This window comes from Vanellus vanellus (genome assembly GCF_965231255.1).
Source record: "Vanellus vanellus genome assembly, chromosome: 16".
NCBI classification, from domain to species: Eukaryota; Metazoa; Chordata; class Aves; order Charadriiformes; family Charadriidae; genus Vanellus; species Vanellus vanellus.
In genome coordinates this window covers 8,663,305-8,679,258 of record NC_138921.1, presented here as the reverse complement: position 1 = coordinate 8,679,258, position 15,954 = coordinate 8,663,305, and the positions used below count along the sequence as shown (strand labels likewise).

The window sequence follows — 15,954 nt, the reverse complement described above, 5'->3', positions numbered from 1 at the left end:
GGAGGGGCATTTGAGCATCCTACAGAGAAACTGCAGAGTTTGCAATCCTGATCAGAATGGGCAATATCTCTCATTAAAATCATTAAAATTAGCATTCTGAGGGATTTCAGGGAGAGACTTTCCACATGTGAATGGAGAGGAAAGTCTTGAATTGGAGATTTTTGTGATAGGTGTCATGATAAGGATCTTGTTAAGTACCTAAGAAACCAGGTACTTATAGCCTTCAAAATTCATTGTTTCTTTGGTACAGGGAATCGTCAGGTTTCTGAAGGCTTCTGGAGTATGGGTAGCTATTGGAACCAGGCACTGAACAGGCAGAAGTAAGTTTTGGTAGAAGAGTGTGAAAGGAAAGAAAGAAACTAGGAAACCAGTATGTTCTTCAATGTCAGAGTGCAAGTAAGTCATGGCATGGCACTCCATGGAGTTAGCAAAGTGAAACGTCTTAATTCTTTGCTTAGAAGTGCCTTTTTATCTCTTCTAGAGGACTGAGACATATGGTTGAGATGTATTTCCATTTGGGCATCTGCTTTCCATTTTGTCCAAATCTATTTTACCAGAGACTTAAGTGAAAGGCCTAGATGTGAGAAAATTTCCTTTTCAGAAGGTTTGACTTTCAAACATCAGGCAGGTCCCAGTGCCTGGTGTCTCTGTCTTCCTGTCATTTCTCCCCACGGTTTGTCCTGCCGTTGTTCCCCTGTGGTTCCCTTCCCATCACCCATTGCAGTTCACCCTCATGTCAGCCACATGAACCGGTGTCTCTGTCTTGTCTCATGTCTCTTGTCTCATATCTTCTTGAGAAGATAGTCATACTCGTGCCTGTAGCTTTTCCAGAGGGAGGGAATGCATCTGGGTATTTTCATTGTTGTCGAGAATGAAACACAAAAACATTTCTATACTGCAACCCGAGAGATGCAAGTTGGCAGCAGAAATCAGTCATGTACCCCTAGCACTAACTGATACAGCTAGGCTGGCTGGTCAATTCAGGCAGCAAGGGAGCACGAGCTTTTGCTTTGAGAAAATTGCAAATGAGAACTAATGCCGAAACCACAGGGAATCAATAGTTGTACATAAAACTGGTCAAACAGCTGCTTTTAATGCGGGACTTTATTGATTTGTTTTGGATCTAATTGACTTTTTACTCAACTAACTTTTGGTGTGCCGGTGTGTTTTGAATATACACCATTAGTCTACATTGCCTATAATTACACAATATGAAGTTTAACTCCGTAGGAGGAGGCCTGTTGGATGGAAAGAGCTAATGGGCTCTCAGGAAACCTATGGTCAGGAATGAAACCCAATTGCTTTTAATGGGTAGTTCCTGAAAAACAGTGGGATCTACAGCTGTGAATACACTTCCTCCAAAATGCACGGTGTGGGGACCCCTGGCTTGACTAGTCAATGACAATTTTTGAATTGTTAGTAATAAAATCTGAGGAAAATTTGCAAACATAGGTGGCATTATAAAAAAATAATGGTGCAGAGAGAATTTGAGAATTCCATTTTAGAAATAATTTCTTTGTCGCTCTAAATAACACTGGAACCAAGCCTAGTTACATCGCAAAACCAGGGTACCTGTGATGCGGGAACTCATATTTGAAAAAGAAACTCACTGAAACGAGAGTTGGCCTTATATTTGTTGTAGGGAATAATTTAGGACCTCCAGACATTGTGTCAAACCTGTAAAGATGTATGAGGTGCTGGAAAGTGCAGGGTTGATCGTACTTGCTGTCAGCCAAAGCACTGCTGTTTGGAAGGGCTTCTGTTCCTGTTATTTGTGGGTTTGAGGCCACAAGCCCTCAGACATTTTCAGCTGATAAATATAGTTCATATGTTTCCATTCGTTCTCTTTTCACATTCAGAATTTGTGTCTATGTGGTGATTGATTGATTGATTGATTGATCGATTGATTGACTGATTGATGAAGGAGACGGTGCAACGGCGAGAGTGCAGGCAGAGCCAGAAGCAGTGTGGGGAGCTGCCTTTTGTTTCAAGGAAGGAGATGTCATCACCACGTGGGCATTTTCTGTACAGAAAGTGAGCTGGGGTGCTACGGGCTCTGGCCCATCCCTGTCCTCCATTCATCTAATGCCGGCATGGTGGTGCTCAAATCGTCGACGCCGCGGCAGTGAGACTCTGGCCTCACATAGGCTGAATTCGCAAACGCCCAGTTTGAGCGTCTGCATGGCCAGAATTAGCTCACGGTGTGTCTTGTGTGTTATTTCCACACCTCCTACATCAGGAACTGGCACAGTCCTTTGATGAGATGGGAAAATTTCAAAGGTGGAATTTGTTTGTGAGGGTGTTGGGAGCGTGTTAATCAGTGTAGGTAGCATCTCTTGCATTCCTGCAAGCCAGCTAAATGCAAACAGCCCCCAACACGTTCTAGTGGATAATAAAAGCGTGTATCCTAAAAATCAAGTAGAAGCACTCTGTGTGCACGGTGGAGTGTGCGTGTGAAAATAGAGAGTGTCCCATGTGAAAATAGAGAGTGTCCCATGTGAAACATATGGACAACACTAGTTCTCGTAACCCATGAACAGGTTTTCTTGTAATGTTGGGTGTATGTGCACTCAGGGATACACAGATCATGTCGAACAGGGAGTTACAGTGGGAGTTGAATCACGTTCATGGTGGTCCTTTCGGTTGTCTTCGACCCTTTGGATATTGCTTGATCTGAAATATCTCTCCTTTCCTCCCTTTTCCCTTTCCGGCCTCTTAGCCCTTTGGGCTGCTTTGTTTAGCTTAATTTGGAAAAAAAAGGAAACACTTGGCATCATAGGAGGAGTAATTCCACATGGAATTCTCACTGTGGGTGCATTTTGCAAGTTCGCAGCATTCCTGATGGTTTTGACATGCCGTGCATACAGATGTTTGCAATACTTGGGGTGAGCAGGACTACACTTGGGTGCTCACTGCGCTTCTGACTGGATTTTTCCAGCCTTCTCTGTTCTGTTCTTCCGCACAAGCGTGTGGCCAGGGAACGACAGTGTCACAGCTTCACTGCAGCACTGTCCCATCTTTTGCTGCTTGAAGATCCCAGGTAGCCTCCTCCCTAGAAGCCGGGTGGGGTTGTCATTAATGAGTAGTACTTGGGTCATAGTGTCTTGTAGCTGGAGTTGAGCCTAAAGGCGATGTAGATTAACTTGAAAGAGCGTGGAGGAGATGCAATTTCTTAATGACCAGGCTTGTGTTCATGAGTTCATTATCAGCCTTAAAACTTAAATTGAGCAGGAAATACCGTAGCAGTAACTTGAGACACATTCACACTCCTACCGTACGCAACCTTGGGACTTTGTAGAAGTCGCAGAGCTGTATGTCCTTTGTAGTATGCATTCATTTAATGACAGCCAGCTCTTACACACATGCTAGCAACTACTGTAGACTGCCTGATCAAGGACAGCGGAAGGACAGACACAAACACACATCCATCTTGTAGCAGCAGTGCTCCCACGATGCTCCCACGAGCTGAAACACGGCTTGTTTTTTCTCAGGCATATGTTCTACCAAGCAGAGAGATGAACACAGACCTTTAAAAATGCGCTTTGTTCTTTTTCTCGTTGCTCCATAAGGTCCCACCTTGAATGACAAGCCAGAAGCGAAAGCAGCCAATGTCCCAAAGGTGTCTGGGCTAGAGCGGAGCCGGGAACTGAGCACCGACGTGCCCTTCGCCCTGCCTATCCCCAGCCCCCAGCCAGTAGCTGCTGTTGTGACTTCGACTTCCTCAGCGCCCACGTCAAGCGCCAGAGCAAGCCCACTGTTGAAGAAGGAGCCAGCGATTTCAGCACCAGCACCACCAAGGCTCACGCCTCAGCCTCAGCCTCGGCCACAGTCACAACCTCAACCTCGGCCGCAGTCGCAGCCTCAGTTAATACCTGAGCTTCGGACCCAGCCTCCGAGTCACATCCCTCCACCTCTCAATTACCAAGTGCATCACCAGGTGGCCCACAACGGACTCAATAATATCAGGTAGGGGAAAGGGACACTCGTGTCACCTTTATGCTACTGCTGGGCTAAATGTTGTTTCAAAAGGGATAGAAATTGCTGGGAGGCAAAAGACAAGAGCACTCTTACTCTCAGGGTAAGATGCTCCATGTTTTGGATATCGGACTTTCTGTGCTGCCTCCACAGGCTGGAATTTCCGGCAGTGGTGGTTAGCTGCGTTTGAAACATGGCGATAAATGCTCCCTTTCTGGGAGAAAGGCATGTGTAACTGGGGTAAAGTTCCTTTAGGTCCAGTTTCTAGTAGAGTTTTGCACTGTCTTGTCTGAGCTGGCCTTAGAAATGTAAGGTGGTTTGAGTTTGAGCAACTCCCTTGTTTCATATTCAGAAAGACTTCCATTGAAGTAGGTTTGTTCATGGTTATCGGAGTTTTTTTGGTTCACCGGCATCAAAGGAGGGATATCTGTATCAGAAAATGCTGTGTGCCTTAGAACAGGGCTCCTGTGCAGGCTGAGAAATCTGCTTCAGTCTGACACGGTCAGACCTAGCAGGAGGCTTAGCTTCGCTGTCTAAATTGCCTCCATCCAGTAAGTAGGATGGGTGAAAATGGCGTGGATAAAACGTTTCTAGAGAAAAGAGTTTTTAGCCGGTCAAATGGAACCTGTGTAGTCTTTTTGCTGGTACAGAAAACGTGCCATGCCTCCCAAACCAGAACTAGGCTAGTTTAAACAAGGTGAGAAAACAGATTTAAAACATAATATTTGGCTGCACAAGGGTTAAAATATGAATACAGAGCTGCCATTAATGTGAATTTCATAGTTTTCTGCATGTTGTTGCAGTTTAACCCTGTAAATGCCACCGTAGTATAAACAATTAATAATATTTCAAACTATTCAAGGTATCACAGAGGTTTAGATAGCAACAAATAGTTGGTATTGTGGGAATTACACTAAATAATAGCAGCAGCAATACTGCCTTTCACCCCACAAAACTTAGATCGCTTGCAGTGGAGTAATAATAATAGAAAAAGATTTAAAATACAGAATTATTATGAGAATAATTTATTCACATGGCATGTGTTTGCATGCTTGTGTGAGTGTAATTACAGCGTGCACAGCAGATACAACTTGGTCCCAAAGTCACTCACACTATGCAACTCTGTGCACCCAGAGCCACAGAAAAAGGAATTAAAGTAATTGCATCATATGATCACAAGGACGCACATGGCCACTGCAGGGTCATCAGGGGCTAAATAAAGGTGCAAAATCCAGCTGCCTCTGTGGCCTTCATCAGTGTCTCGTAGATAGCTCCGAGGATTGTCACTTTCTCAAGCACCAGAGGAAATGTCAACCCAAAGAGCCCAAGCCCCGTCCTACCCTGTTGGAGAAGTTAATTAAGATTTGTTATTGTGTCCACTGCCATTAAGAAAACCATAAACTTGGGGAGAGCAGTGTTATACAGTTGTGTTGTTTCTGGTAGTGTGTTTCTTGCACTGTTTCAGTTTTGTATTGTAACACTCTCTCTCTTTCTCTCTCTGTCTCTCTCCCCTCTCTTCCCCCCATCTTTTTCTCTCTGCAGCCGGAGCAGCAGTGCTAGCAGTGCAACAAGCATCAGCATCCCGAAACACCTTCCCCTCTCTCCCCAGATTCCTCCGCACCATTCCTCTGGCCCAGCTCTGCCCCTCTCCATCTCTAATCTTGCTACCTCGCACTTCTCTCTCAGATCGCAGACCCAACACCAGCACCATCCGGCCATGTTTGCCACCCCACCCACGCTGCCACCTCCACCAGCGTTACCTACCAACAGCCTCGTGATACCAGGTCACCCTGCGGGTAGGTTCCCTTCTTCTTCCAGGGCGGATCTGCTGTGCATGCACTGGAGGGTGTTGAGAGATGGGCTGGCTGGCGGGCAGGTAAAATAAAGTGACGCAGACCCCTGCGCAGGCAGTGTGTGCTGGAACTGTGAGAGTGCTCCTGAAACAGGTAGGAGACATGGACGTGTTTAACCAGATGAGAGACTGTAGAGACAGCACTGTAGCTTCCTATAAGAAGTCTTCAAAACCATTTTTTCTTAAAAAAATCTCCTTTGCAGGGCATGAGTTGTCCAGCGTGGCATTCCGCAGTCATCAGACGTTTTTTAGATTAACAAAGGACTGATGTAGAGTTTGCCATTCTCCCCTCTTTCTCCCCACTTGAATGAAAGCTACGGCTGTTAGAACTGACTTGAAAAAAGTGTTTCTAATCGTCCCAGAAGGTTGTTCTAGCTGAACACCTATCCCCCACTCTGTTCCTTCGACAGGCAGGATCCCCCGCCTGCGGCAGCACGAACTGTCTGTGTGCCCATGGCTGCTTGGCCTTTCTGTCTGAGGCAGACAGCTCAGCTGACAAGCTCTGCTCTTCAGCTCTCACTATCTTTGCATCCTTTTAAAAAGTTTCCTTTGTTCACCCCGGCCCCCATTCTATTGTCACTTCTGCCCTAAATGCCCTGTTTATAGCTTATCCATTAGCCTACAGCTGTCCCTGGAAGAGACCCTGGCAGCTGGAGACTTCCCTGCGACTTTCACTTGGTGGGGCCTCCTTTTGATCTGGCATTTGACTCCACAACTAACTCAGCGGGGATTAAACAGGACAAGCGTTTTACAAAAAAATGCGCCCTCTGTTTCCTATGAAGCCAGTTAAAGGAATAAGGAGAGGGCAGATTTGCTGCGGAAAAATCTGATGGCCTTGTGTCCCCTTTTTTCCTTCCAGGAGCTAAATAGCGTCCCATTATTTATAACTGCTCCTTAAATGAAAGAAAAATGTGAATTGGTCCAAAGTGAGCTCTCAGAACGATGATAGACAAAAGTGCCGTGGGTTCCTAGCCAGAAGCAGGACCGCATAGGCCAAAGCTGCCGGCTTTCACAGGCCCTGGCACCATCTAGAATTTCAACCACATGGCTGGGAAGATGTTGGCAGCACTGTGGGAGACCTATTCATTGCTTCCCCTCTTTAAGGCAAAGGACTACTGTGATGGAGCCTTTGAAAGTATTGCAAAAGGAAATAGCAATGTGCTCGCTAAAAGCACGATATTGCAGTCACTGAAAGCAAGTATGTTTTCACCATTAACTTCAGGAGGTGCAAGATCAAGTGACCTATTCACATTGAGCAGCTTGCCAGGAAACGGTAACAGTCTTGCTCCTACTAAAAGGATTTCTCCTGCAATTTAAGCATGAGAAGCCTAAGTTAGCGGAGGGAAAGGTCTAGGCGCCTAACCCTGCAGACAGTGAAATGCCTCTTGTCTGCATTATACGAAGTGCCTGCAAACTGGCACATCATAAAATCGATACAGAGGGCTGCATAGCCAGGAGCTTCTGTTGTCATTCGCATAAAAAGTTCTTAAAAGCAAACAATATTGCTGAGCAGCCCCCTAGAGCTAGGATCCAGCTGCCGCACGGTCCTTGCTGCACCGTTCGAGTGCGTGTGTGCTCTCACTAAAAGCACCAGCTTAGAAAAGCCATCAGAGAGGGTATGGCCCTTTGAAGTCTCCTTTTTGTCATCTTTTTTCTTCCCCTGCTTTGGAGGAAAATGTGCTCCTCCTTTAGATTTACTTTGGCACACTTGTCACTGTAACTGAGAAGAGAAGCAGAGCTCAGAGCTCCTGCACTCACTGATGGTACAAAGTCAGGTCTCTGAATACTAAGAATGCGCTTCTGGTGGCATTTCTTCCCTTTGAAACCTAAAGCTTATACCAGTGACTTAGGAGCAACCCTTGTGCAGGCTGCTGCCCCTCTACTCAAGAGCACCAGTGCTGGCCCTGAGGTAGGATACACAGAGGAAACAGCGATCTTTATGACTTCTCCCCTGAACAAGAGGGTACCTAGCAACCTTAGCAGGACTGACCTTTTTCTGCCATGCCCGCCTCACGTGCGCACACAGAGCAGTAGCGTTTGGGCATTCAAAGGGCTGCTCAGTTACTCTGCTTCTGGTTGTGTTATTACATGGCCAGACCGTGGGACAGGGCATCGCTGGGAGGAGGCATAAGAGCTTAGTTCTGATCCTAACATTGCCCGGAGCCCCTCGCAGAGCTGGGTTATTACTCGGCGGTCCCATCCTTACAATGGAGCAGCCACTCCTCCGAGTGCCACGCTGCTTCTCCAAACATCTCCGGGCCTTTTCTCTTCCTGACAAAGGCCAAAGTTGTGGTACAGGGCTGTGGGCTGGAGCCAGCTGCAAATCTATCAGTCTGACTTCAAGTCTCTTAAAGAAATTGGATATCAGAGCACTTACAACTGCCAACTCGCTTTTATCTCTCCCTCCAGAAAAGTGGATTATCTTGATGCTAACAGAAGGATTCGGTTTCTTTAAGTCATGCCAGATTTAAATGCGTAAACACACACGCACACATATGAAATCATACTCATTTTCTCTGAAGAGGTTAGGGTTTGGACCTAAGTGCTTTCAGCCTAGGTGGTTTTTTCTTCTTGTTTGATTGCTCCAAGGAGAACCCGTGATAGACTCTTGTGCTCCGGTGCCTTAGGCTTCAGTATCACAAGTATATGTACCTTCTGCTTTTGTATTAATTATTGTAAAGATTATAGCAGTACACAGTACCTGCTCTTAGCAGGACATTTATTACTGAAAAGCAGATGACTTAGGCACCCAAAATTTGCTTTCAAAAGTGACTTTCAATAGGATGTAGGCTTCTGAGTGGTAGCAGAGACCTTGAAATTCCCCATCAGAGTGCCTATTTTTAAAGATCTTAACCATGTCACCTCAGAAAGTGATTGATTTAGATATTTCTAATGTTACTCCAGAAAATTTAAGGAAAATAAATGCCTGCGGAATATGAAATAGAACTTTAAAGCGTGTGTATTCTTTTGCCCCTTTATATTCAGTGCTATAGTTTAAAAGGAGTGTTACACTGAAAGAAGTGGATTCATGTAAATTCAGAAGCAAGTAGGTCAGTCAGGACTGGGCCTATGTCATCCACAGCTAGTGGCACAGGTTGCTCTCAGCTCAGAAAATATCTAACACTTTGGGTGCTGATTCCTGTTTGAAGTTCTTAGGCAAAATCACAGATGGATTTAATTCATGCCAGCAGACATTCTGGGGAAGTGGGCATTTGTCCTTACTGTCTTCAGTCACGTAATTTCTAAAGTGCTGGTATCTTCCACCACCCTAAACCACATTCAAGTTCAGTGCAAGTCGCTCTTCCAGAGGAAGATGCTGAGAAGAGGTCCCATGTCGTATGGTGGAACATTTTGTTTCTGCAGTCGTTGCAACCTTGGTGAGATCTTGAGCCAGTTCAGTGTTTCTCCTCTTCCCACTTATTCCTCCTCTGTATTTTCTCATAGGAGAAAAGCCTGGAGGCAAAGACAAGAATTGACAATCACAGCCTGTTAGAAATTGAGGAAAGGACTGCTTAGTATTTAAGATCTCAAAAAAAAACTTACTGGAAAGAAGACCTCAGTTTGTAGGATGGGTGTTCCTGGTCAGTGTGTACATGTCCTGGGGCTGAGAAGGAGGAGGATGGCATGGGGATCTGTTGAGAAATAGCTATTGGAGGAGGTAGTTTCCAGCCACCCAAAGCCATGGTTATCTCATTGCGTTGTAGATCTTGTCAAAGTTTTACTTTAGGTACCTATATGTTAGAGTGTAACACACGCGTTAGGCAGGCACACCATCCATTTTCAGTGCACGCGTACGCTTTTGACTTGCAAACCTCCAAAGGGAACAGGTCGGTATTACTCCTTTTAAAGCGAGACGTTGTCCTCGAGGGTGCTCCCCAGCGTCTCGCTGGTGCGGGAAGGTCCGGCCACCGTGCCGCCAGACCAGAGCACGAGGCCGGTGGCCGGTGCCGTGGCCGTCAGGTGCCGGGGAGGAGGAGGCGTAGCCGGTCGGCGCTGCGGGGGTAGCGGGGCCGCGGGCGGGGGACGGGGGCGGATGCTTGCTGCCGCCCCCGATGATGTTTTCTGCTGTGATGACTCATGGTGTTCTCTCTTGTCTTTAGATACCAGCCTGTTGATATCATTCAACCAACCAATCATGTATTGCCAGCCTCATTCGGGGATTCTGATTGGTACTTTGTCACAGGCATCTCTCTTACCTCCACCAATGAGTCCTCACGTAGAAAACCACCACAGCATGACCTGCAGAAACAGGGAATGCCAGGTGAATATTGACTCTTTCTCCTCCGTCTTTGTGGTACTCACAGGCCCACGGGCCTCTGTGTCTTTTTTTTTTCTCTCTCTCTCTCCTCTAGATCACGAACTGCTCAGGCAAGAGCTGAACAACCGGTTTTTGGTTCAGAGTTCGGACCGGGCCGCTGCCTCACTTGGCCCGGTGCCGCTGCTGAGAGCGGAGTTTCACCAGCACCAACACACGCATCAGCACCAACACACCCACCAGCACACATTCACTCCTTTTCCATCCAGCTTGCCCCAGACGCCGCTCATGCCGCCCTCTGCACCTCCCATGGTGCGTACCCCAGCCCAAAATGTGAGGATAAGTAGAGCATCTCTGGTCAAAAAGCCTAACCCGCTCTTGTCAAACAAAACCCAGTCCTCTCCATTTCAGCCAGCCGTGCTGTCCCTGCCCCTCCGACCTGGAGGCCTGCAGAGACAGGCCCAGCTCTGCCGAAGGGACCCCCTTTCCATCCAGAGCCTCCACACCGAGCCTCCAGGTCCCCCACGCTGCGACCCAGGAGCAGATACCGCACCCATGAGACAAGTCCAGAGTCCCTTTCGTTTCCCTTTCCGTATGTCCCGCTGTGTATTTCGATTCCCCGTTCCCCAGAGCCAGGTGCCATGACACACCAAAACACACCAACAAGGACACCGCAAGAACGGTGGCCTCCAGGACCAAACACAGTTCCCACAGCTGTTCCTTGTAGGGCAGACCATACTTGCTTACCCGGAGCTCTCGCCATAGAGTAGCATCTCATCTGATACAAGTTTTGTCCCTCTTCCTCCTAATTCCCTAATCTGTATCAATTTTAGCATTTATTGTTTGATTACTTCAACGAGCACTAATTTGTGTGTGGCTGGTTGGTTGTGTGGGAGAGATCCTCCTGGCCATGTAATACGCGTTAGCGTTTTGCCATTGAATTTGCTTGTAACACAATGGGACTTTGCTGCAGCTGTTACAAAATTGTTAGAGATCTGCTACAAATGGATTTTGTCGGTACTTTAAAACGCAAACTCTCCCCATTCCTGGCAATTGCTTTGTGAGACTGAAAGAACAAGATTCAGCTTTTTTCCCCCCCCCTCTCAGTTTCACACTGTGTCCAAAATGTAGAAACAGCCCTCTTCTGCTAAGGCTGGTGAAAGCCAGGAGTAGCAGCAAAAGCAGCATTTGGGAAGAACCAAGAACTCAAGGAGCATAATGTTTCTCGCTTTTCTTTCCCACTGCTGACTGCCCGATGACATTCTTGGGTTGTAATCTGCTTAGCAGCAAGACAATTAAAAGTAATACCATCCACCCAAAATCCAGCCCCAGGTGTTTGCTCAATGTACTCGTGTGTAAACACCTTCCCCTCTTTTCTTGCTCTGTGTAAAACAATCTTGAAACTTCTCTCAGGAACCTCCTGTTATTTAAGAATCCTGATATCTGATCCTGCGAACAGCTCCCTCCCCTCCCACCCATGCCCGTTGATGTCAGCTTTCATAGCAAAAACAGCTTGCAAGGCTCTTTTGTTATATTTCACTCACATCTTCTTATATTCCACTAGATCAGGTCTGCTAATCCCAACACCAGAGAAGAGTGTTGAAATTTACAGCTGCATGTGTTTGGTAATTTATGGTATTTACACTGGAGGGGACGTGGCTCCAGTAATAACTGTAATTAATGAAATTACAAATCTACTCTCCTGCACAGAGGAGTGCGAAACAGCAGCTGACTTGCCAAATAAGCAGCTTTTCATGGGGTCCTACAGCTCCCTTCCCTGCCTTCATCCCCGCTCCCTCCTCCCCAGCAGAATGTACATACTGTTCAAAAATGCAATGTATATATGCTTTGGTTTTGCTTCCAAGGAGGTACAGGACAAATGGTCATAAACATAAATACGGGGCACAGACTGCACACATGGAGGTGTTAAAACCCCATGCTGGAATGGAAAAGGTTAACAATCAGCTTTTCTCTGGGGCGCTTTCTCTTGTGCGGGGGATGGGGAATATAGAGAGATTTGTGCTTCTAAAGCAATTAAGCCCTTTTCCAAACGATTTTGGCACTTACAGGAACGCAGAAAACGGGGAGTTGGTATTGGTTGCCCCACAGTAGAGGCTGGAGTCTCATGGAGAATGTTCCCCACCTTCTAGTCTGTGATCTAGTTCAGTGCTCCAGGGGCAGGTCCCAGATCTGGACCTGGAGCTGAGCTTCCCCGCGTCTCGCTGCGCTGCAGATGTCAGGACTGCTCTCTCCCCAGTGAAGGGGACTCTTCACGTGGTGCCTGCACACAGGGCTCTGCAGTGAGCAGCCCAGGGGCTAGTGCCTCCCCGCCTCCGTTAGCTTTGGGCAATCAGTCAGCTCCCTGATGAGCGAGTATGGAATAACCAGTCAGTTCTGCTCTGTTAAGTGCTGTACCAACGGGCCGTGATTGTTTGTCTGTTGATTGAAATCCTGCTGTGTCCGCTACTGCCGAAACCAAACTCACCCGTTTCCTTTTTTTTTTCTCTTTTCTTTCCAGTTTGACAAGTACGCTCCCAAATTAGACAACCCTTACTTTCGACATTCCAACGTGAGTGCTTACCTTTCTAGGTGGTGTCTTTGTTAATGGTTCTGCTTGCACTTCTTTTGCTTGTTTTGGATTGATCGGTAGTGTTTTGATTCATTCGTTTCTGAAGCTCTTTTTCCGTCTTGATTTCTTTTTTTTTTTTAAGGTACAAAATTTTCTTTGGGCTTTTCTTTTGTTTTTAAAATCTTCGTCTACTGCATTTTTGCTGCAGCGGCTCTGTATTGCTGTGCCTGGGATGGCAGGGAATGCGCAGAAATTGCTAAATCAGTGGTCATTGCGGTATCTTTGCAGCTGGTGCTTCTCACAGTGCAGCCGCCCGGAGTGCATGGCTCTTGCACAAGATTTTGCTCAGGTCACAGGAGTAAGTCAGACTGGTGGTTTCTTCTGGTGCTCCCCCCTGCTCCAAAGCACAAAAAGTATATGTTTGGGGACTTGTAAAACTACTGTATGTGCTCAGGAGAGGCCTAAGCAAAACTTTCACCCAACCTACGCAACTACAAGGTGGTGTGCATGTTGCCTGTGGGTAGTGTGCAATGCAGCATCTTGTGGTTCTTTTTTGCTTTGAAAAGTAAAGCAGGTCACATTTCAAAACAGGAACAATTTGTTTGCTACTGCAGAAAAATGCAAAGTTAACCAAAAGTGAACAGAAACCCCAAATTATTCCGATTCCTCTAAAAATGGTGAATGCTCTGTGCTTCCTGCAATAGTTCCACAAATTTTACAGGCACACTTGTTCAGCACTACCTAGAAAATTCATCAGATGAGCGCATTTTCCAAGTTTTGGCTTTGCTCTTAAAAATTTTGAAAGCAAAGTTAGTGTGTATTTTCACTGTGGCACTCGTTCAACACAGTACTATTTTTGTCTGTGCCAGGCTTGGCACCTACCTCCATCATTGTTCAAGTTGTCCTGTGACATAAGCATCTCTTTTTCTTTTGTAGTTCTTTCCAACCTATCCTCCAGCAATGCCTGGAATGCCACCCATGCTTCCACATTCAGGTCCCTTTGGGTCACTTCAGGGAGCATTTCAACCGAAGGTACAAACTTCTTCTTCTGAAGGCTTTGTTCTTTTGCTGGGAGAGAAGCTATATTCAGAGTCGCGTCTCTGGTGATTTTGTAGCACGTGATTTAACGAGCAGAAGTGCAGCACAGGGTTGGAAGCGATCACCCCGCAGATCTGTGAGCATCCTCTGCACAAAGCAGCCAACACTTAAGCAGAAATTTTCTCCTGGCACTACAGATCGTTCCTTGGAAAAGGATATAGTGGTTCGCTTGGGAGGTCAGCTGAAACTGGAGGAGAAGCATACAGTCAAATGCATTATTTGATTGAAATATTTACGCCTAATAATAGACCCATGAGTCCCAAATCATTTTATAAATTTAACGGTCTGAGATAGCAAAAGATAAACTGTGTTTATTCCCAGAAAAAAATGAGAAATTGACTGTACAAGTGTGGGAACAATAGGGACAGACTGCTGTAAATGGGTAGAGCAATTTGAAGGAGCTGAATTTTTATTCCCAGTTCCGACACTGTCTGACCTTGGGCAAGTCGCTTAAATCTTCTGTTCCTCGGCTTCCTCATCTATGAAGTTATCTTGCAGTGGGTTTTATAAGGGTTGATTAATGCCTGCCAGCTTCTTTGAGATAGTGGGTTTGAAAGGTGCACTGCAACTGTAACATATCATTACAACTAGCACTGATTGGCATTTGGAAATGTTGCCATGATAACCACCATTTTTGATGAATTCTGTGGTGTGCACTGCTTTTTTTTTGCCTCCCAGACTTGTTCTTTTTATTAACTATTTTAAGTGTACAGAAACTGTTAAATCTCACCGAACAAGAAATATGCATTATATCTATATAGCATTTGTTTGAAAATGGAACGTATGCTCCATTTGTAAATTGACATGTGTTTAGCTTCCTAACATACTGTTGTTTTGGACATTTCTTATCTTGAACTGCATTTCCATAGAGCTCTGCTGCTGTGTGAGAAGCCCTGAAGGCCCAGCACTGTAGCCAGGCCATTCCTGTTTGCATTGGGAAGGTCATTTCCGTCACCACACCGAGCAGGGCCGTGGGCTGCGCTTCCCTCAGCAGTCTCCCTGACGTCAGTGGAAGTCAGGAATTAGCAACTGCTGCAAATAAGGCCTCTTACAACCTTCCCACTTAACTTAATTTTTTTAATGGCAGCTGGAGTATTTCCTCAGCGCCCATCGAGTCCCTCACGTTATTTTATTCTCTGGATATCTTCTGAGTAGCAAAGCCTCTGAAATGGCTTTTTTCAACCGGAGTTCTGTACGTAGTGGCTGCGGGCATCAAAGAGGAGCAGTTGCGTCTGAGCACAGGGAGCAAGAGGGGCAGAACATAGCTATCCCTTGATGGAGTTTGTCCAGCAGCGTTAATTGTTGCTGTTCTTGCAAGGGATGCCAGGGGATCCCTACAGACCCCAAGTTGTCAGGGTGTGAACTGGAATTCCCAAGAAAAGGAGCTGCACAAATAGGTGGAATTCGCAACAGTTTGCTAATGTGAAGGTAGGGTTCAGTTTTGCCATAAGGCTGCTGTTAATTAGGAGCTTCTGATCCAGCAATAGCATGCTCTTCTGGTTTCCATCTTCATTACAGAGCTTTACAGATACCATCTCACTGTAAAAAAAAAAAAAAAAAAAAAAAATTAGACCAAAGAGAAGCAGTTAGATAGCAAGAAAGAAAAAATGAGCACAGACCCTTTACATTTTTAAGCAGTTCCTAGTGCTGCATCGTAACTAGCTTTTAATTCATTTTAATGATAGATAGATAGATAGATAGATAGAAATTTGCTAGCTTGAGTTTAAGCAGCGCAAGGTCACACTCTTGTGCCATGGTTAATCACTAACATCACTTGATCTCTGGACGGTGCTGTATTTACATGCATTCTAACATCTGAAAAAAGGAGGGATAGGTTGAGAAATGAATCTGCTGCTTTGGCAGTTCCTAGAGGAGAAAAAGCCGAACTGCTGGGCAAAGCCACTCTAGTCATTGTTACCGCATCATTTTTCCATGCTCTCTCCCTCCCGAGCTGTTTGACTAAAGCCTTCATAATCACTACAGACCTGATGATTTGGTTTTGGCACGCTGAATCCTGCACTTCTTGCTTTCCAAAGCAGAGGTCTTGGTTTTGTTTTTCCCCTTCCCGTGTCAGTTGCCTACAGCTGTGCGTGTAAATCCACTGCACATAAATCCAGGCTGACGGTAAACTTCTCAGTGAGTTTCCCGAAGGCCATTTCTCACAAGCTAAGAACTTGAAAAGGTCAGAAGTATTCAGTTTACTTT

At 46.0% G+C, this 15,954-nt stretch overlaps 1 protein-coding gene across 1 annotated transcript in view; it reads left to right on the top strand.

Annotated features, from left to right (window-relative positions):
* FBRSL1 (fibrosin like 1) overlaps positions 1-15,954 on the top strand; it is a 547,710-nt gene that overhangs the window by 515,983 nt on the left and 15,773 nt on the right. The window contains exons 8-12 of the mRNA XM_082491594.1: positions 3,570-3,966; positions 5,518-5,771; positions 9,928-10,088; positions 12,601-12,651; positions 13,588-13,683. Coding sequence (XP_082347720.1) covers positions 3,570-3,966; positions 5,518-5,771; positions 9,928-10,088; positions 12,601-12,651; positions 13,588-13,683 — 959 coding nt within the window. The remainder of the gene's footprint in view (positions 1-3,569; positions 3,967-5,517; positions 5,772-9,927; positions 10,089-12,600; positions 12,652-13,587; positions 13,684-15,954) is intronic.